At 40.1% G+C, this 22,409-nt stretch overlaps 2 protein-coding genes across 3 annotated transcripts; both read right to left on the bottom strand.

Moving 5' to 3' along the window:
- Positions 1 to 11,028: 11,028 nt before the first annotated feature.
- Positions 11,029 to 13,959, bottom strand: LOC100136940 (long wave-sensitive opsin). Of its 2 annotated transcripts, XM_014133083.2 has the most exons (7): positions 13,809 to 13,959; positions 13,576 to 13,692; positions 12,976 to 13,272; positions 12,633 to 12,801; positions 12,378 to 12,543; positions 12,012 to 12,251; positions 11,029 to 11,788 (listed from the first exon to the last, which is right to left on the bottom strand). In XM_014133083.2, the coding sequence occupies exons 1-7, from the start codon at positions 13,930 to 13,932 to the stop codon at positions 11,690 to 11,692; spliced, it is 1,212 nt and encodes a 403-aa protein (XP_013988558.2). In that variant the 5' UTR covers positions 13,933 to 13,959; the 3' UTR covers positions 11,029 to 11,689. The 2 variants fall into 2 exon arrangements, with proteins under 2 accessions (XP_013988558.2, NP_001117177.1); NM_001123705.1 differs by lacking the exon at positions 13,809 to 13,959 and having other exon boundaries at positions 11,690 to 11,788; positions 13,576 to 13,678.
- A 634-nt stretch (positions 13,960 to 14,593) lies between these two features.
- Positions 14,594 to 18,748, bottom strand: LOC106565770 (red-sensitive opsin-2). The gene is made up of 6 exons (XM_014133267.2): positions 18,616 to 18,748; positions 17,297 to 17,593; positions 16,924 to 17,092; positions 16,675 to 16,840; positions 16,298 to 16,537; positions 14,594 to 15,243 (listed from the first exon to the last, which is right to left on the bottom strand). Exons 1-6 carry the CDS (start codon positions 18,704 to 18,706, stop codon positions 15,145 to 15,147), a joined length of 1,062 nt encoding a protein of 353 aa, XP_013988742.2. The 5' UTR covers positions 18,707 to 18,748; the 3' UTR covers positions 14,594 to 15,144.
- Positions 18,749 to 22,409: the final 3,661 nt, after the last annotated feature.

Raw genomic sequence — 22,409 nt, 5'->3', positions numbered from 1 at the left:
ACACACCAGCCAGCTGGTCTGCGCATGCTCTGAGGACGCGGCTAGGGATGCCGTCTGGGCCGGCAGTCTTGCGAGGGTTAACCTGTCTGGGCTAGGGGGCAGTATTTTCACGACCGGATGAAAAACGTACCCAATTTAAACAGGTTACTACTCTGGCCCAGAAACTAGAATATGCATATTATTAGTAGATTTGGATAGAAAACACTCTGAAGTTTCTAAAACTGTTTGAATGGTGTCTGTGAGTATAACAGAACTCATATGGCAGGCAAAAACCTGAGAAAAATCCAAGCAGGAAGTGAAAAGTCTGAGAATTGTAGTTCTTCTTTTGATTCTCTATCGAAGCTCCAGTGTCTGTGGGGTGACATTGCACTTCCTAAGGCTTCCATTGGCTGTCTAAAGCCTTCAGAAAGTGGTTTGAGCATTTTCCTGTCACTGGGCAGATAATAGGAGCTCAGTTACTGAGTGGTCTGCCTGGCAACAAAGGGATAGGATATGCTCGGTCCCGCCCCTTCTTTTTCTTCTTGAATGAATATGCTATTGTCTGGTTGGAATATTATCGCAATTTTACGTTAAAAATACCATAAAGATTGATTTTAGACAGCGTTTGACATGCTTCTAAGTACGGTAATGGAACATTTAGACTTTTCGTTTCTCGTTCCACGCTCGCGCATTATGCCTTTGGATAAGTGATCTGTACGCACGAACAAAATGGAGGTATTTGTACATAAATATGGATTATTTCGAACAAAAACAACATTTCTTGTGGAAGTAGCAGTCCTGGGAGTGCATTCTGACAAAGATCAGCAAAGGTAAGAGCACATTTATAATACTAATTCTGAGTTTAGGTTGCCCCGAACTTGGTGGGTGTCTGAATAGCTCACCGTGATGGCTGAGCTATGTACTCAGAATATTGAAAAATGTGCTTTCTCCGTAAAGCTATTTTAAAATCTGACACAGCGGTTGCATCCATGGGTAGTCTATCTATAATTCTTAAAATAATTGTTATATATTTTGTCAACGTTTATGATGAGTATCTTTGTAAATTGATGTGCACATTCACCGGACGTTTTGGTGGGAATACATTTTCTGAACATCACGCGCCAATGTAAAATTCTGTTTTTGGATATAAATATGAACTTTATCGAACAAAACATACATGTATTGTGTAACATAATGTCCTAGGAGTGTCATCTGATGAAGATCGTCAAAGGTTAGCGCATAATTTAGCTGTGTTTTGGGTTTTATTGACACATCCTTGCTTGGAAAATGGCTGTGTGATTATTTTTGTCTATGTACTCTCCTAACATAATCTAATGTTTTGCTTTCACTATAAAGCCTTTTTGAAATCGAACAATGTGGTTAGATTAACGAGAAGTTTATCTTTAAAATGGTGTAAAATAGTTGTATGTTTGGGAAAGTTGGATTATGACATTTTGTTGTTTTTCAATTTTCCGCCCTGATATTTCACTGGCTGTTGAATAGTGTGGGACGGTCACGTCCCACCTAGCCCATAGAAGTGTTTAAATATTTTACTCATGTTGGCCATGGTGACGGTGAGCCCATAGGCTTTGGTAGCGGGCTGTGTCAGTGGCACTGTATTGTCCTCAAAGCGAGCAAAGAAGTTGTTTCATTTGTCTGGGAGCAAGACGTCGATGTCCGCAAAGGGCTGGATTTCTTTTTGTAATCCGTGATTGACTGTAGACCCTGCCGAATACGTCTCATGTTTGTGACTCTACTTTGTCTCTATACTGACGCTTTGCTTGTTTGATTGCCTTGTAGAGGGAATAACTACACTGTTTGTATTCGGTCACATTTCCAGTCACCTTGCCATGGTTAAAAGCAGTGGTTCGCACTTTCAGTTTTGCACAACTGCTGCCATCAATCCACGGTTTCTGGTTTGGGAAGGTTTTAATAGTCACAGTGGGTACAACATCTCTGATGCACTTGCTAATTAACTCGCTCACCATGTCAGCGTATATGTCAATGTTGTTGCCTGAGGCTACCTGGAACATATCCCAGTCCAAGTGATCGAAGCAATCTTGAACCGTGGAATCTGATTGGTCAGACCAGCATTGGATAAACCTGAGCACGGGCGTTTCCTGTTTTAGTTTCTGCATATAGGATGGGAGCAACAAAATGGAGTCATGGTCAGATTTGCCAAGGGAGGGCGAGGGAGGGCTTTGTATGCATCGCAGAAGTTAAAGTAGCAATGGTCCAGAATGCTACCAGCTCGTGTCACGCATTCGATATGCTGATAGAATTTAGGAAGCCTTGGTCTCAGATTAGCTTTTTTTAAATCCCTAGCCACAATAAATGCAGCCTAAGGATATATGGTTTCCAGTTTACATAGAGTCCAGTGAAGTTCTTTCAGTGCCGTCAAAGTATCTGCTTGGGGGGGATATACACGGCTGTGACTATGATCGAAGAGAATTCTCTTGTGAGATAATGCGGTCGGCATTTGATTGTAAGGAATTCTAGGTCAGGTGAACAAAAGGACTTGAGTTCCTGTATGTTGTTGTCATTACACCATGCGTCGTTAATCATAAGGCATACACCCCCGCCCTTCTTCTTACCAGAAAGATGTTTGTTTCTGTTGGCGCGATGCATGAAGAAACCAGGTGGCTGTACCGACTCTGACAACATATCCCAAGTGAGCCAGGTTTCCGTGAAACAGAGAATGTTACAATCTCTGATGTCTCTCTGGAAGGCAACTCGTGCCCTAATTTCGTCCACCTTGTTGTCTAGAGATTGGACATTTGCGAGTAATATGCTCGGAAGCGGTGGATGGTGTGCTCACCTTCTAAGTCTGACCAGTAGGCCGTTCTGTTTGCCTCTCTTGCGGTGACCGCATTGTTTTGGGTCGGCCTCTGGGATTAGATCCCATGTCCAGGGTGGAGTTCCAAACAAAGGATCAGCTTCGGGAATGTCGTATTCCTGGTCGTAATGTTGGTAAGCTGACGTCGCTTTTATATCCAATAGTTCTTCCCGGCTGTATGTAATAACACTTGAGATTTTCTGGGCTAACAATGTCAGAAATAATTCATAAAAAAACTCATTACTGCATAGTTTCCTAAGGACCTGAAGCGAGGCGACCATCTCTGTCGGCGCCATCTTGCTAGGTCTAATAAAAGTTGCATTACTGCCAACTACTAGACTGGAGTATACTCATTAAAAACCCACCACCCTACTCCACTATTTAAATATATCTAGTCCTACCTCACACTACTGCCACATGCCCATAAGCTTGACACCTGCAACAACATAATGTGTTCGGCACAAAAGCTTGTACGAGATGGCTTATATATCCTAACATCATTTTGTCAGGCAAAGATTCAACATCAAAACACAAAAGAACAGACAACGACTCCTCTGTTTCAACACTCACGCCACCCTGTCTGCGTCACACCGAACGACGAGCATCACAAACACCTGGAATCTTCCCCTTCAGTTGGTAAACTTTCACTTTTACCACTACCCCAGTCATCACTCCTTTCAATGGCACAATTTTCTTGAGAGCAAAACAATTCACATCTCTTGTCCCCATTTGTTTGATGGACTCATCTTTACCAATTTTTAACAGATTCAAGATCACACACTTCCTCCCTCTCTCTCTTCAACCTCTTCTGCCTCTCCTTTTCCCTCCATTCCTCCGCTGTATTCCAAGAATATGTCTCCTTATGATAATATTGTACTTCCCCTAACATACATCTCTTTCTCTCAAGGGATGCCATTCCCTTGAGCCCCCGGATAACACATTTTAATCCACAAAACTTTCTGCAGCACCATGCTTCACCAGACCTCTTCTTCTTCTTCTTCTATTGCATATTGGTGATTGCACAATTGAATGTGCATCCCGCCACCTACTGTGCGGGATGGAAACAGGATTCCCCAAAAACGGAACAAACTACCAAAAAACTACAACAAATGTTTGAATAAAATAAATCAAAAAACGTTTATGTTAAAAAATCTAACAGATCTGATCCCTACAATGGCTCAAGGGGAACCTGGGAAGACAGGTCTTTCGGCGCCTTGCAAGTCTTCAGACGTAAAATTCTTAAGTCGCAAAAACGTTTTTGCCGCAGCCACAATAATGTCCAGTTTCTTAGACTTCTTTGAATGCCACACAATTCACCTTTTTAAATATTTTTTTAGCGCTTTTTCATGGTAACCAATTGGTTGTTACAGTCTTGTCCAATCACTGCAACTCCCATATGGACTCGGCAGAGGCGAAGGTTGAGAGCTGTGCATCCTCCGAAACACAACCCAGCCAAGCCGTACAGCTTCTTGACACAATGCCCACTTAACCCGGAAGCCAACCACACCAATGTGTCAGAGGAAACACCGTACACCTGGCAACCGTGTCAGCGTGCATTGCGTCCGGGCCTACCACAGGAGTCGCTAGAGCACAATGCGACAAGAACATCCTTGCCAGCCAAACCCTCACGGTGCTGGGCCAATTGTGCGCCGCCCCATGGGTCTCCCAGTTGCGGCCAGCTATGACAGAGCCTGGACTCAAACCAGGATCTCTAGTGGCACAGCTAGCACTGTGATGCAGTGCCTTAGACCACTGCACCACTCAGGAGGCCGCACAGGGTATCTTTTGACAGGCAGGAAACATTTACTACAAGCTGTGGTGCATCCACTACCATATCTTCACTAGCATCACATGTTTTCTCAATTATTTTAAATCGCCTCTGCATAGGAGATTCGATTTACCGCTCTAATTTTTGCCACCTCAATCTCCTTCACCCTTACAGGGCACTCCAGGAATTCGGGATCATGATCCACACCACTTTTGCAACATCGTCGTTCTTCTACACACCATTCATCAGTATACTCTGTCCATCTGCACACACTTGAAACATGGCCTAATCCTTTACAATTCTTACACTGCAGTGGTTTGGGTATGAAAGCTCTTACCACGTATCTTATATAACCAAGCTTCACATGCGTAGGTATTTGCTCTTCATCAAAAAACAACAACACCGACAGACTTTCTTATTTTTCTCCATTCACCCACTGGGCTGAAAATGGCTGTCTAGCAATGATCAACAACCAACTTGACAGAGCTTGAATATTTTTTTTAAGAATAATGTGCAAATATTGTACAATCCAGGTGTGCAAAGCTCTTAGAGACATACCCAGAAAGACTCACAGCTGTAATCACTGCCAAAGGTGATTCTAACTCAGGGATGTGAATAGTTATGTAAATTAGATATTTCTGTATTTCTAAAAACATGTTTTCACTTTGTCATTATGGAGTATTGTGTGTAGATGGGTGAGAAAAAAATAAATATTGAATCCATTTTGAATCCAGGCTGTAAAACAACAAAATGTGGATTAAGTCAAGGGGTATGAATACTTTCTGAAGGCACATGTGTCTGGAGAAACTCTTCATCAAACGACAGTAAAACCAATAGGCTTTCCTTCTTCTTTCCATCTACCATGTGGTTCAAGCTATGTGCATCAACTACTGGCTAAACATCAACTATGTCCTGGCTAAACCGAAACCACAGTATCTAAGGAGATGCTAGAGATAACAACATTTGTCGGTGCGCTATTCAGAAAATCATAGCAAACCACTTTCATATGTCAATATTTTGAGAGGCACAATGCACACTCCTTTTGCTCTTCTGACACACATAAAATTAACATCATACCAGTCCTGGCCACTCTGACTGCCTCCACCTTTCTCAATGCATCCCTCACCATCTCCGTGACAGCAAATGGGTCTCCCAAAAAACATCCTTACTCATGAATTGCTCTCCAACAAGGAACAAGCCATTAACAGCCCGAGGCTTATCTTCATTAACAACTTAAATAACAATATGGGGATGAGGTAGTTGGGTGTGCTATTTACAGATTGACTGTGTACAGGTACAGTGATCGGTAAGCTGCTCTGACACCTGATGCTTAAAGTTAGAGAGGGAGACATAAGTCTCCAGCTTCAGTGATTTTTGCAATTCGTTCCAGTCATTGGCATCCGAGAACTGGAAGGAAAGGCGGCCAAAGGAAGTGTTGGCTTTGGAGATTTGGAGACTTTGAAATATACCTGCTGGAGCGTGTGCTATGGGTGGGTGTTGCTATGGTGACCAGTGAGCTGAGATAAGGCGGGTCTTTACCTAGCAAAGACTTATAGATGACCTGGAGCCAGTGGGTTTGGCAACGGATATGTAGTGAGGGCCAGCCAACGAGAGTATAGAGGTCGCAATGGTGGGTAGTATATGGGGCTTTAGTGATAAAACGGATGGCACTGTGATAGACTACATCCAGTTTGCTGAGTAGTGTTGGAGGCTATTTTGTAAATGACATCGTCGAAGTCAAGGATCGGTAGGATAGTCAGTTTTACGAGGGTATGAGTGAAGGAGGCTTTGTTGTGAAATAGGAAGCCGATTCTAGATTTAATTTGGGATTGGAGATGCTTACTGGGAGTCTGGAAGGAGAGTTTACAGTCTAACCAGACACCTAGGTATTTGTAGTTGTCCACATATTCAAAGTCAGAACCGTCCAGCGTAGTGATGCTAGTCGGGCGGGCAGGTGCGGGCAGAAATTGGTTGAAGAGATGGGGTTGTCTGAATTTTGATGGTTTTAAGGGCTTGCAAGTAAGCATTTCACTGTAAGTTCTGCACCTGTAATCAAAATTAAAATAATCAATTTTTTTTGTTCACATGCACATGTTTAGCAGATGTTATTGCTGGCGTAGCGAAATGTGAATAGTCTTACGAGGGCCGTTTTTACACAGTATGTATTGTTGTGTTTTGGAGATTGAGGAGAAATGCTACCTGTCCATCGTTCTCATACACAATACATTTACTGTCTCTAAGCACAACCCTGCAAAACCAAAAACCCTCCCTCATCTCAAAGACCTGTCTGTAAACCTCCCCCAGCCCATTGACTTTGATAGATCATTCTTGTCAACAGTAGCCCTTGGCAGGGGACTCTTGTAGACATGTCTTTGTGTTGTGTTTTGAGAATCTGCAGAGAGAAGAGTGAGGTGGTTGTGTCATTACTGTAGTCTTGATTTTATACCTTTCCGTTTCTGGTGTTTCTGTTCCACAATCTTGTGTGCTCCATAACCGCAAGGTGTGTCCGCTCCCTCATGCTTGTGTAGCGCTTTGTGGTATTTTTTAGCAGGGCACTGTGGAAGAACTCCAGATAACCTCAGTTTTACAAAGAGAAAATGTAAAAAGAGAAAAGGGGTAGACTAAATGGATTACACATTACATCCAAAATTAAATCTAGAATCGGCTTCCTATTTCGCAACAAATGCTGCCAAACATACCCTCGTAAAACTGACCATCCTACCGATCCTCGACTTCGGCGATGTCATTTACAAAATAGCCTCCAACACTCTACTCAACAAATTGGATGCAGTCTATCACAGTGCCATCTGTTTTGTCACCAAAGCCCCATATACTATCCACCACTGCGACCTGTACGCTCTTGTTGGCTGGCCCTCGTTTCATACTTGTCGCCAAACCCACTGGCTCCAGGTCATCTACAAGTTTCTGCTAGGTAAAGTCCCGCCTTATCTCAGCTCACTGGTCACCATAGCAGCACCCAACCGTAGCACGCGCTCCAGCAGGTTTATCTCACTGGTCACCCCCAAAGCCAATTCTTCCTTTGGCCGCCTCTCCTTCCAGTTCTCTGCTGCCAATGACTGGAACAAACTTCAAAAATCAATAAAGCTGGAGACTCTTACCTCTCTCACTAGCTTTAAGCACCAGCTGTCAGAGCAGCTCACAAATCACTGCACCTGTACATAGCTCATTTGTAAATAGCCCATCCAATCTACCTCATCCCCATACTGTATTTATTTATTTATCTTGCTCCTTTGCACCCCAGTATCTCTACTTGCACATTCATCTTCTGCACATTCTACCATTCCAGTGTTTAATTGCTATATTGTAATTACTTCGCCACCATGGCCTATTTATTGCCTTACCTCTCTTATCCTACCTCATTTGCACATGCTGTATATAGAGTTTTCTACTGTATTATTGATTGTATGTTTGTTTATTCCATGTGTAACTCTGTGTTGTTATATGTGTCGAACTGCTTTGCTTTATCTTGGCCAGGTCGCAGTTGCAAATGAGAACTTGTTCTCAACTTGCCTACCTGGTTAAATAAAGGTGAAATAATAAATTACATTTAAAAAATAAAAACATGGTCTGGAAGGTACTCTGTGGTCCTCAGGCTAACTCTATCCCAATAACACAAACCCATACAAACATTAGCCAATTCATGTTCATGCCATGCTTAATGTAAATTGAGCTATCTTAGCTGTGAGCTTGTATTGTGTTTTGCCAACGTACTTTGTGCATAACTAAGGGTTGGAAGCACATGCTGGTGGAATCATATTCTGTACCACCTACAACAAAATACACAACAATACACAATTCAACCACCACACTATTATATTTATCTCTATTAGACTGGCTTCCTTAGCACACCTAACATGGACATTTCAATATTGTCAGCTTGCTGTTAGCTAGCTAGCGTCACTACATTGGCAGCAAGATTGCTAGTCAGCTTAGAACCAACTTATCATTCATAGACAATTTATACACAGTCATCATTGCTACCAACACACAAACAGAGAGTGAGTTAGCTATATCAACATTTCTATTTTTAGAGTTGGTAGCAATGATGAATGTTTTCCAGACAAAAGTGGAATAGATGGCTACCAGACTTATGGCTACCAGTCTTATTTGCTAGCGTACGTTAGCTACCGTTAGTAAAAGATAGAATGAATAAACAAACATATTTACTGTGCAAATATAGCTACCAGTCTAGCAGTGACTACCATGGCATAGGCGAAATGGATTGACAGTGTGTATCCAAATGATAGCTAGCTATATGATTTAGCTGAATGCTTTCGGAGTTCATTACAGGACTGAAACATTAGCTAGCTAATTTACCTAGTCCAGCTAGGCTAGCAAGCTAGCTAATGTTAGATTACCTCTAATCAAAAATCTTCTGTTTTGTTGTGAAGGAAAAAATCTATGGTATCGCATCACTTCTCAGCTGTCGTCGAAATGGATTACCCATCAGTTCACCCTGAAAATCCCTCTGATAGTCTTTGGTCATCATAAGCATCATTCTTGATAGCCGCAATCCACTGGCGGCATCGGGGTAGATCTCTGGTAGGCAGAAGGGTGAAAGATAGCCTGTTTTCGTGCATGTTTGTAATTTACACAGCCAGGCACAGAACACCACATGGACATGATGACAAACGTTAGTGAAAAACAAATGTTCCCCAAAAAATGTGCCTGGAGAAGTTTTGAGATTACTGTGTTGTTCGTTTCAAAGTAAACAACACCGTCACTCACGTTTGTGGACACGCCCCATCTACCTACCGGCGGTAGCTGTATTCATTATGAATGCCGGAATTTGTGGTTCACTATGAGCAGACGAAAACACAAGAAGTCAAAACTTCCCGATTCTAACAGTGAAATGAAAATGCGCAAATTCTAGCTTGTGGTTTGGATCATTTTGATGTTTAGGACAAAACGTAATGTTGTTAATATAGTAATGACTATATGCTGTGGCAGAGCCAGGGTGAAATTTCCCTTTAACCCCTAATCCCTAGGCCAGCTAATGTTAGCCACCTAGCCACCTAGCTAACATTGGAATTTGTAACTTAATATCATAGGTATCGCAAATTGTTAACATTTTGTACAAATTGTAATTCGTAACATATCATATGAAATGGATGCTGGACATCCACAAATTAATACATACCATACCAAATGTAACATATCATACTCATTTGAGTGTCACAAATTTTCATTTAAAATGTACGTATACCCTGAATCCAGGTTGCAGGCAGCAGGTATAAGGTCCCTAGCATACACAGTAAGCTATAATCATAGCAACAACCATCCTGGACACTTCCTCCTGAGCCTTCTGTGTTGACTCAGTCTTTCTGCTGCATGGCAACCTACAGTATGGTCATTCGGAAGGAATTTTAAAGGGTTAGATTTTACCCTGTAATATGCCTTTTCAAAAGGTTAACTTGGCCATTACTGTAGTTTCTCGTCCTCTCCCACCTTTGGTTTTATTGCTGTTGTTGTAGGTGAAGGAAGATTATTTAATTGTCTCTTGGTTATGTTGCCTGGCTGCAAAAGCAGCACTTCTCCAATCCTCTGCAGAATATGCAAATCAAGAAGACAACAAAATTATTTCCATTTCAGTCATTGAATTGTCCTAAAATATTTGCCTTGCCAGTTGTTTGTTACCACAGTTGTGTTTTTTGCCTTTACCTGTTGGTCGCTTTTTCTCTATCTTGCGGTTTGGCTTCTCTAGTCTTTTCTTGCTCTGTTAGCAACCAACAAGCAACCAACAAGATGGTGTACCCCAATCTGTGGGGTTTTGTACCAGCCATGTTGTCATCAAGATGAATCTAAATCAGAAATGGTCAGACACACACACACACACACACACACACACACACACACACACACACACACACACACACACACACACACACACACACACACACACACACACACACAAACTTAAGTTATGCTGACCCGGAAGAACTGAATCCAATGTTTGAATTTAAGGTTAATCCTTCTTGGATGAGAAGTGCTTTTGGGGTCATGTTACTCAGCATTCAGGTGAAATTGCTTATCCTCTTCATGCTTAAAAAAGTAAATAGTTGATTTAAAAATGATTCTAATTACTTGTACATAAAGAAAACGCATTTTGACAATTAAAATTATTTTACTATAAAAAAGTAAACAGGGAAGTATACTTTGAGGGGGATAATCAGACATTGATTTAATTTACTTAATTCTATGTTCTAGCTTTTCCTCATGTAAATACAAAACAATCATGAGGAAAGTGGATCACTTCGGCCTTTAGCCTGATTGGGGAGATAATCTCTATCCTATCCGCTTTACCAGACAGTTTATATTGGGTGTGTCATGTGAGTTTGGTCTTTAAACAATCATTGATAACAGGGAGCAGTGAATAAAAATTGAATGAACAGTGTATAAACATAGAAAGTGAGACCAGAGGGTATTTTCATTTTGCTGCATGCATGAAATGTATTTTAATCAGAAAAAAAACATTGTTAAATACATTGTATACACAAGTATCTATTTACTAGTTTTATTATTTTTTTGTTTTTTTTATTTGCAAGAGGGATACAAAATGTTTACCTCATAAGTTACTTTAAAAGTAAGGGGTTTTCAAACCATACATTGTTCACATCGTTTTGAGATGATTAGATTTCCATTGGCAGTTAATTTCAGTTTTCCTTAGCTGTGATGCTGTCTAGTTTAGCCACTGCAGAGTGAAGAGAATGCCTTACAAGAAGCCAACTTTTTCTTGCCACTTGGACAGACATTGATAGTAGTAGTATATACATATTCCCATAATGTACCACTCAAATAGCAATAATATGCATATCAATTACCACACAACTCTCTGCTTGTTTAATCAAAGACCGTGGATTAAAAAAGCTCCAAGGGGTGGTTCATAGCACTTTAGTTTTGTGGGTAACGTTTTTACACAAATTGCACCTGTATGAGGTAAAGCTTAATAATCTCCTGAAAAGTTGTGGGAGAATATTTGTTTAAGAAAAACAAGAGGATGTACTGTACATTTGAAAAGTCCCATTTGGAAAATCTCCTCAGAACGTTCCCGATTTGTTTCCAAGAGGTACAACGTTGTCTGGGGCTTATGCAGGTGCCACAGAGGAAACCTCGGTTTTTGATGTAGACACTTCAGTGCCATCATCTTCTGCCTTTCCAAAGAGCTGCATGATGCAAGTACGGAACTGGAGAGAGAGGAATAATTAAACATAAGAAGACTTTCAAATTATATGTCTATCTCGAAATTGAGCGAACACATTGTCAGCTGATGTTTTTTAAAATAAAAAAAATGTACTTCACAAGAAAGGAAATTGTGAAACATTTAGAAATATTTGTATTGTTAGAGCTTTGGTACATAAAATCCGTAAGATAAAAAAAACAGTGTCTGAGAATCCTGTTAAGACTTACCTGTCTGTTCATGAAGACATATATAACTGGATTGTAGATGGTGGCGCTCTTGGCAAAGTAGGCAGGAATTGCAGCAGCCAGAGGGTGGAAAGCATACCCAGGGTTAGCCGCAGCAAAGCAGGCAAAGCAGGTATAAGGTCCCCAGCATACACAGTAAGCTATAATCATGACAACAACCATCCTGGACACTTCCTTCTCGGCCTTCTGTGTTGACTCAGAGTCTTTCTGCTGCGCAGCAACCTGTGGTCATTCAGAAGGAATATGAAATGGTTAGATTTAACCTTTTAATATGCCTTTTCAAAAGCTATGCTTGACCATTACTGTATTTAACAACATAGTTGCTTGCTTATTTAAAATATCACTTACAGCACGAATGGCTAGCCACACGAAAATGTAGCAGAAGATGATCACGAACAGGGGGAAGAAGCAGCATGTAATCATGAGAGTAATCATGTAGGACTTGACTCCAGGATCCTCATTGCCTCCGAACACATCAGGTCCGCAGGAAGTCTTCAGGCCATGAGGCCAGTACCTGGTGGAGGGAGAGAGATAAAGAAATGTTTTAAATAATTTAATCTTTTGAACTTGAATCCTCAGTGAAATAAGAACAGAAATTCACACCTGCTCCAGCCAAAGATGGGGGGGGCACACCAGAAAGCAGCCCAGACCCAGGAGAAGATAATGCCTCCCATGGCCCATTTGGCATCAAACTTGACACTTCCAAAAGGTTTGCACACCACCACCCATCTCTCCCAAGAGATAACAGCCAGGGACCACAGAGCAGCAATACCTGCATAATATATACATATAATGTAAATTAGACAAAAGAGAAATTCTGATTACTGTCACTATGCTACGGTGTTCTAGCATCTGACAATTACTCTTTCTCAGCACCGTGTAGCAATTTATAATTTTCTTGTTAAATATTAGATAATATTATAGTCCATGTAAAACTGCATCTTACCACACACAGAAACAGTGTATCCCTCAAAGACACACATTGGATGTCCCAGAATGAAGTAGCCAAAAAACTGGTTGCAAACGCTGATGGTGCTTGCCAAAAGTGTTTCTCCAATGTCAGCAATAGCAAGGTTGACCAAGATCCAGTTGAGAGGGTGTTGGAGCTTCTTGAATTTTGCAGTGGCCACCAGTACCAGGCCATTGGTGAAGACTGAGAGGATGACCACTATGACCATCCAAAGTGTTGAGAGATTGTACACCCATCTTGGAGCAATGTGGTAGTTGGGGCCCTCAAAAGGATCTGAGATAAAACAGACAAAATTATTTTTCTAAGAAGGAGAAAATGACACGTTCAAGTGCCTGGTTAAATGATCTACATGCTTTTTAGATTATCAATTAAAATGCAAAAATTATGCAAATTACATAAATTATATTAATTCATTCAAATTATACGTATAAAGTGCAATTTTACTTATACCATCTATGTTGTATATAACTTCTAGAAAAATATGACTAAATACAGTTAACATAACCTCATGATTTAAAGGAAAGAAAATATATGAATTGGAAGTTTCAATCAAGGAAGATGTAGTTGCTCTCTCACCTTTGGTGTTATTGCTGTTGGTGAAGGTGAAGGAAGATTCTCTCGTTGTATCTTGGTTTTGTCGCCTGGCTGCATAAGCAGCACTTCCCCACCTTTCTGCCATTTCTGAGAAAGTATCTGAAGAATATACAAACAAAGAAGACAACATATAATTTCCATTTCAGTCATCGAATTGTTGTAAAATATTTGCCTTGCTAGTTGTTTGTTGCCATAGTTATGTTTTTTGCCTTTACCTGTTGGTCGCTTTTTCTCTGTCTTGTGGTTGGCTTCTGTTATCTTGTCTTGCTGATCACCTGTTGTGGTGTTAGCAACCCACAAGATGGTGTACCCCAATCTGTGGGGTTTTATACAAGCCATGTTGTCATCGAGATTAAGAACTAACACACACACACACACACCAAAAAGAACTTCAGTTATGCCAGCAAGTCGAACTGAAGCCAAGGTTTGAATTTAAGGTTAATCCTTCTTGGATAAGAAGTACTTTTGTTGTCACGTAATTCAGCATTCAGGTGAAATTCCTTATCCTCTTCATGTTTAAAAGAGAAAATAGTTGACATAACAATTGTTCTTATTACTTGTAAATAAAGAAAACGCATTTTAACAATATGAATGTTTTTACTATAACAAAGTAAACAGGGAAGTATTCTTTGAGGGGATAATCAGACATTGATTTAATTGACTTAATTCTATGTTCTAGCTTTTCCTCATGTAAATACAAAACAATCATGAGGAAAGTGGATCACTTCGGCCTTTAGCCTGATTGGGGAGATAATCTCTATCCTATCCGCTTTACCAGACAGTTTATATTGGGTGTGTCATGTGAGTTTGGTCTTTAAACAATCATTGATAATAGGGAGCAGTGAATAAAAATTGAATGAACAGTGTATAAAAATTGAAAGTGAGTCCAGAGGGTATTTTCATTTTGCTGCATGCATGACATTTATTTCAATCAGAAAAAAAACATTGTTAAATACATTGTATACACAATTCTCTTATACTATATATATATTTTTTTATTTTATTTTTATTTGCAAGAGGATTAGAACATGTTTAGCTCATAAATTACTTTAAAAGTAAGGGGTTTTCAAACCATACATTGTTCACATCATTTTGAGTTATCAGATTTCCATTGGCAGTTCATTTCAGTTTTCCTTAGCTGTGATGCTGTCTAGTTTAGCAACTGCAGAGTGAAGAGAATGCCTTCCAATACGCCAACATATTATTGCCACTTGGACAGACATTGATACTAGTAGTATATACATATTCCCATAATGTACCAAATAACTATAGTATGCATATCAATTGCCACACAACTCTCAGCTTGTTTAATTGAAGACCATGGATTGATTGGAAAAGCTCCAAGGGGTGGTTCATAGCAATTTAGTTTTTGTGGGTAATGATTTTACAAACATTGCACCTGTATGAGGTAAAGCTTAATAATCTCCTGAAAAGTTGTGGGAAATTATTTCTTTAAGAAACACAAGAGGATGTACTGTACATTTGAAAAGTCCCATTCTGAAAATCTCCATAGAACGATTTGTTTCCAAGAGGTACGCCATTGTCTGGGGTTTATGCAGGTGCCACAGAGGAAACCTCTGTTTTTGATGTAGACACTTCAGAGCCATCATCTTCCGCCTTGCCAAAGAGCTGCATGATGCAAGAACGGAACTGGGGAGAGAGAATAAGAATGGAACATGAGGAAAGAGCTTCAAAATATACAGTACGTCTACATTTAGGTAGACATACTGTAATTCCTTTGTTAACCACTTTATTATTGATGGGTCAAAATATACTTAACCAAAATGTAAAAGTAACATGTAAACTGTTGGTCCCATGTTTCCCATGTTTCTGAAATAAAAGATCCCAGAAATGTTGTCCATATCCACAAAAGCTTATTTCTGTTACATTTTGTGCAGAAATGTGTTTACATCTCTGTTAGTGAGCATTTTACCCTTTGTTAAGATTATCCATCCACCTGACAGGTATGGCATATCTGGAAGCTGATTAAACGGCATTGTGATTACACAGGTGCACCTTTTGCTGGGGACAATAAAACGCCACTCTAAAATGTGCCGTTTTTTCACACAACACAATGCCACAGATATCTCAAATTTTGAAGGAGCATGCAATTGTCATTCTGACTGCAGGAATGTCCACCAGAGCTGTTGCCAGAGAATGTAATGTTCATTTCTCTACCATAAGCCACCTCCAACCTCCTTTTAGAGACTTTGGCAGTATGTCCAACTGGCCTCACAACCACGGACCTCATGTAACCACGCCAGCCTAGGACCTCCACATCCAGCTTCTTCACCTGCAGGATCATCTGAGAACAGCCACCTAGACAGCTGATGGAACTGTGGGTTTGAACAACCGAAGAATTTCTGCACAAACTGTCAGAAACCTCAAGGAAGTTTATCTGCGTGCCTGTCGACATGTACAATATCCAGTAACTTCGCAAAGCCATTGAAGAGGAGTGGTACAACATTCCACAGGCCACAATCAACAACCCGATCAACTCTATGCGAAGGAGATATGTTGCGCTGCATGACGCAAATGGTGAACACCAGATACTGACTGGTTTTCTGATCCACGCTCCTGCATTTTTTTAAGGTATCTGTGTCCAACAGGGTTAGGGTTAGGGTTAGGGTTAGTCGTGTGAAATCAAGATATTAGGGCCTATTTTTGTTCAGTGTTCATGTAGCTATCAGACTAACACACTTACCTGTTTGTTCATGAAGACATAGATAACTGGATTGTAGATGGTGGCGCTCTTGGCAAAGTAGGCAGGCAGTGCAGCAGCCAGAGGGTGGAAAGCATACCCAGGGTTAGCCGCAGAAAAGCAGGCAAAGCAGGTATAAGGTCCCCAGCATACACAGAAAGCTATAATCATGACAACAACCATCCTGGACACTTCTTTCTCGGCCTTCTGTGTTGACTCAGAGTCTTTCTGCTGCGCAGCAACCTGTGGTCATTCAGAAGGAATATCAAATGGTTAGATTTAACCTTTTAATATGCCTTTTCAAAAGCTATGCTTGACCATTACTGTATTTAACAACATAGTTGCTTGCTACAGTATAGTATATTTAAAATATCACTTACAGCACGAATGGCTAGCCACACGAAAATGTAGCAGAAGATGATCACAAACAGGGGGAAGAAACAGCATGTAATCATGAGAGTAATCATGTAGGACTTGACTCCAGGATCCTCATTGCCTCCGAACACATCAGGTCCGCAGGAAGTCTTCAGGCCATGAGGCCAGTACCTGGTGGAGGGAGAGAGATAGTGAGATTTTGAACAATTGAGTTTTTCACAAATCAGTGAAATAAAAAGAGAAAAAAATCCCACCTGCTCCAGCCAAAGATGGGGGGGGCACACCAGAAAGCAGCCCAGACCCAGGAGAAGATAATGCCTCCCATGGCCCATTTGCCATCAAACTTGACATTTCCAAAGGGCTTGCACACCACCACCCATCTCTCCCAGGAGATGACAGCCAGGGACCACAGAGCAGCAATACCTGTGCAGGGGAACAGTTGTACTGAAAGTTAGAGACACTCTAATTCTATGTGAAAACACAGCACCGTAATAACATGCACCAAGGAAATGACTATAGGGAGCACTTTGTGTCGATCAATTTCTCTATACATTAATCTACAATTTCCACATATTACTGGTACAATAAATACAATTCAAATATTTGTAAAACTGAGGAGCCTCTTACCACACACAGACACAGTGTATCCCTCAAAGACACACATTGGATGTCCCAGAATGAAGTAGCCAAAAATCTGGTTGCAAACGCTGATGGTGCTTGCCAAAAGTGTTTCTCCAATGTCAGCAATAGCAAGGTTGACCAAGATCCAGTTGAGAGGGTGTTGGAGCTTCTTGAATTTTGCAGTGGCCACCAGTACCAGGCCATTGGTGAAGACTGAGGCGATGACCACAAAGATCATCCAAAGTGTTGAGAGATTGTACACCCATCTTGGAGCAATGTGGTAGTTGGGGCCCTCAAAAGGATCTGCAAAAGAAGAAGAGATAAAAATGTTATATAATTTCCTGACTTATTGATATAGTCATATGCAGTGGTGTAAAGTACTTAAGTAAAAATACTTTAAAGTACTACTTAAGTTGTTTTTTGGGGTATCTGTACTTTACTTTACTATTTATATTTGTTACAACTTTTACTTTCACTCCACTACATTCCTAAAGAAAATAATATACTTTTTACTCCATACATTTTCCCTGACACCCAAAAGTACTCGTTACATTTTGAATGCTTAGCAGGACATAAAAATTGTCATATTCACACGCGTATCAAGAGAACATGCCTGGTCATCCCTACTGCCTCTGATCTGGCGGACTCACTAAACACAAACGCTTAGTTTGTAAATTATAGGTGAGTGTTGGAGTGTGCCCCTGACTATGTTAAAAACAAGAAAATCATGCCGTCTGTTTTGTTTTAATATAAGAAATTTGAAATGATCCATACTTTTACTTTTTAGACTTAAGTATATTTTAGCAATTACATTTACTTTTGATACTTAAGTAGATTCAAAACCAAATACTTTTAGACTTTTACTCAAGTAGATTTTTACTGGGTGACTTTCACTTTTACTTTAGTCATTTTTAATTAAGGTATCTTTACTTTTACTTAAGTATGACAATTGGGTACTTTTTCCACCACTGGTCATATGTGGACAGTAAACAAACATTTTGAACAGAATGTGTGCATCAAAAGTTATGACCAAGAAAAACACTGTCCTGACAGAAATTATTCAATGTATTGGTTGTATCATTGTGCGTACTGCTAATGCCAGTTACAAATGTATATGTCTGCTGTTTGTGAAATAACGTATGAGAGAACTACACTGCAACAAAAGACCTTCAGTAACATCAATTTAATTTAAAAAGGACACCATTACTCTCTGTAAATGTATAATAACTCCAATCTTTTGGGGGAATATACAGAATTAGGCTCTTTCAATAGTTCTACCAAATGATGTCACCCTGAGGCACTACACTGAACAAGATGTACTGTACCTTTGGTGTTATTGCTGTTGGTGTAGGCGAAACCTGATTCTCTCGTTGTATCGTCGTGCCGCCTGGCAGCAAACACTCCTAGCTCTGCCATCCTGGACTGCTTAACAGGAGTTTCTGAAGTTGACTGCTGAAGTCCAAGCCATGCTTCTCAACTCTCCTAGGGTTTATATACCATCCTTTGGGTCTTTTGAAAGGATTATGGCCTTGGAGGAATTAGGGCATGGTTGGCACTGGGGCCATGGTATAATTTGTACCATGGCATGGGCTGGACTGTCTTTTCTTAACTGTTAATTACCACCAACAACTAAGTAGGGTGGATTTCAGAGGCCCATAATCTTGTCTGAGAGGGCTTTGGTGGCAGAGAAGGTTAAAAGTAATTTAAATGCCATGCTGCTGTAACTGAGGCCCAGATTGGTCAATTGAATGGCATTAGGGTAAGAGGTTTAAAATGTGTAACTTAAAAAAATTAAAAGTTGTCTAAGAGAAATATGTATGATGACTGACTACACTTCAACAGGAAAAATAGTGTCGAGAGAAATCCAGGTGCCAACAGGCCATGAAGGCCCACAAGGCCCTATTGAAGCTGCAATGGTTGATAAGTAAAAAAAGAAAAGCCTTTTTGGCTGTCCCAGGTGCTTTATTTCATTTCATCTGCTATTTTCCACATTGGGGGGGAGAGCACCATCACTCTATCACTCTACAGATTGACAATACCTCATATCCATCATATTTCAATGAATGATGACTGATGACAAAAGTGCATCTGAAATGCATTGGAAACACTGACTTTATTAAAATCAATATCTCTTTAGAAGTACATTTTTGTAGTTAAACTGTTGAATGTACAGTATAGTGATAAAGAATGCCACCCTAAACATTATTAGGCCTATTATATGTAACATGCCAAGTGGGCCAGTTATCTGATAGCTGGGTTAGACGGATTTGTCTTCTGACTAAAGCAGCTTATTCGGACAAGTGGGGTTCCGCAGGACTTTACCTATGAAAGTCTAATTAGTATTGACAGGAGTGCAGTCAGAAACGCCCTAATCTCTCCTGATTGATGGTTCATTTTGGGGAAGCAGGGTTTATCCAAACACCTGAAGGGAGTCAAGTTTAATCCCTGACAGTAGTAAACCTGAAGGTTAAATTAAGGGTTTTATTTAACTCCTGGTATCTTTTTCCATTTCCTACAGCTGTTGAATGTGATGTTTAACTAACAGCCTTGAGAAGATCTCCAAGAATAGTGGAGGATGGAGCCAGCAAACTTGATGATGTGCGAGAACAGTCTATTGACTTGTTACCTCTCTCTCAGTGTTTTGTTTTATGTGCTGTCTTTTGGTTCTATTTTCACTATTCTTAACTGTTTGACTGTTTGATGGTTGACAGATGATCCTCCTTTTATGCGCAAAATGTTTTAGGCTATAGCACAACTGAACCATTCAATTGAAGGAACTTGGCTTTGATTGTAGCCTAGTCCCATTCTTATAAAGCCTACCTGCAATCTCCTAATCGTGCTCCTCTGTAAAATGCTGCATTGCTTCGAGGGTAAGTCTAGAATTCCGCTAGTTTTGAACTATTCATGATTGGTAAAAGTTCACTAATAGCAGAACTCGGATTTTCTTCAAGAAAATAATGCTCTTGTGTAAATTGGGATTTTGGTATTGAATGACTAATGTACAGGAATATACTGTGAATGAATTGACTTTTAATCATGTTAGTTGTGTGATATATACAAGAGTTGCAAATTGTATTTGTGTGGCCTTGAATTCATTTGGGGTGGCAGGTAGCCTAGTGGCTAGAGCGTTGGACTAGTAACCGAAAGGTTAGAAGATTGAATCCCCGAACAGACAAGGTAAAAATCTGTCGTTCTGCCCCTGAACAAGGCAGTTAATCCACTGTTCCTAGGCCGTCATTGAAAATAAGAACATGTTCTTAACTGACTTGCCTAGTTGAATAAAGGTAAAATAAAAAAATACATTTTACACTATTTCATGATTTAATTTCCTTCATGTCACTTTGTTATTTTAATAATAATAACTTAGCCTACTTTTGGTGTTATAACTGGTATTACTATTGCTGTCATAGCCTAATTTGTTGTTATTGTTTTATTTAGTATATTCATTTATGAATAACTATAATTATTTATAATCATTGTGTTGTTGTTGTTTCGCTGTTGTTGTTGTTGTCCTGGAAGGAAGGAATATCCTCCATAACCATCTATATCAAGGTATATATCTATATATATTATTTGTAATTTAAAAAAAATACATATTCTGCAGTAGCTTACATAATAAAAAAAGTGTATTTTTTATTTTTATTTCATCATAATAGAATTTAAATAGCCTCATTTATTAGGCTAAACATAGACTATTTTATCCCTTAACAATATATACCTAATGAGGGATGTATGATGCTATCTTCTTGCCTCTTGAAATCTATACTGTAGTCTACACACCTGTGGCTGCATGCAAATCTTTATTTAAGGACTGAGAGCTGATAAGGACTAATTAAGTAATTAAGGACTAAGAGTAATTAAAGTGCAGACCACACCAAGATGTTTTTACTGTAAAGGAAGCATGAAGATAATGGTTTAACAGGTAATGCTGTCTGCTTAGGGTGGCAGACAGCCTAGCGGTTAACCTCTACAGCAGGAATTCCCAAACTGGGGTACGCGCAATGCAGTCGGGGGTATGCCAAATAAAATGTGATTCACATTTAATATATATATATATATATATATATATATATATATATATATATATATTTAAAAAACAGTATATATATATAATATATATATACAGTTGAAGTCTTGTTAACAAGCTATAGCTTTGGCAAGTCGGTTAGGACATCTACTTTGTGCATGACACAAGTAATTTTTGTTTACAGACAGATTATTTCACTTGTAATTCACTGTATCACAATTCCAGTGGGTCAGAAGTTTACATACACTAAATTGACTGTGCCTTTAAACAGCTTGGAAAATGATGTCATGGCAATAGAAGCTTCTGATAGGCTAATTGACATCATTTGAGTCAATTGGAGGTGTACCTATTGATGTATTTCAAGGTCTACCTTCAAACTACATAGTTGTCTACATAGTTGTCTTTGTCATAGTTTGATAATTGTGTAGTTTAGAGTAATTATCGAGGTTAGCTAGCCAGCTATTTTCGTCCCCCGCGACGCCATTTTTCCAAACCTAGCCAACTATTACCGACGAGCAGCATTGTAGAAACTAAATACATTACATAGGAACGTCTTGATTAGTGCTATGTTAGCTAGCTACATAGTTGCTTTTGTATCATGGTAAGGTGTAGTACTGAAACTATCGAGGTTACCTAGCCAGCTACACGTTCAAACAAAGTCAACAACGCAGCCACTGCTAGCTAGCCTACTTCACCAGCCAGCAGTACTGTATCATTTGTCATTTTAGTCAATAAGACTTTTGCAACGTAAGCTTAACTTTCTGAACATTCGAGACGTGTAGTCCACTTGTCATTCCAACCTCCTTTGCATTAGCGTAGCCTCTTCTGTAGCCTGTCAACTATGTGTCTGTCTATCCCTGTTCTCTCCCCTCTGCACAGGCCACACAAACGCTTCACAACGCGTGGCCGCTGCCACTCTAACCTGGTGGTCCCAGCGCGCACAACCCACGTGGAGTTCCAGGTCTCCGGCAGCCTCTGGAACTGCCGGTCTGCGGCCAACAAGGCAGAGTTCATCTCAGCCTATGCTGCCCTCCAGTCCCTCGACTTCTTGGCGCTGACGGAAACATGGATTACCACAGATAACACTGCTAC

This window comes from Salmo salar, chromosome ssa12 (assembly GCF_905237065.1).
Source record: "Salmo salar chromosome ssa12, Ssal_v3.1, whole genome shotgun sequence".
Classification (NCBI taxonomy): Eukaryota; Metazoa; Chordata; class Actinopteri; order Salmoniformes; family Salmonidae; genus Salmo; species Salmo salar.
Note: the sequence above shows the minus strand (reverse complement) of the source record. Positions and strands in the feature narration are given on the sequence as shown.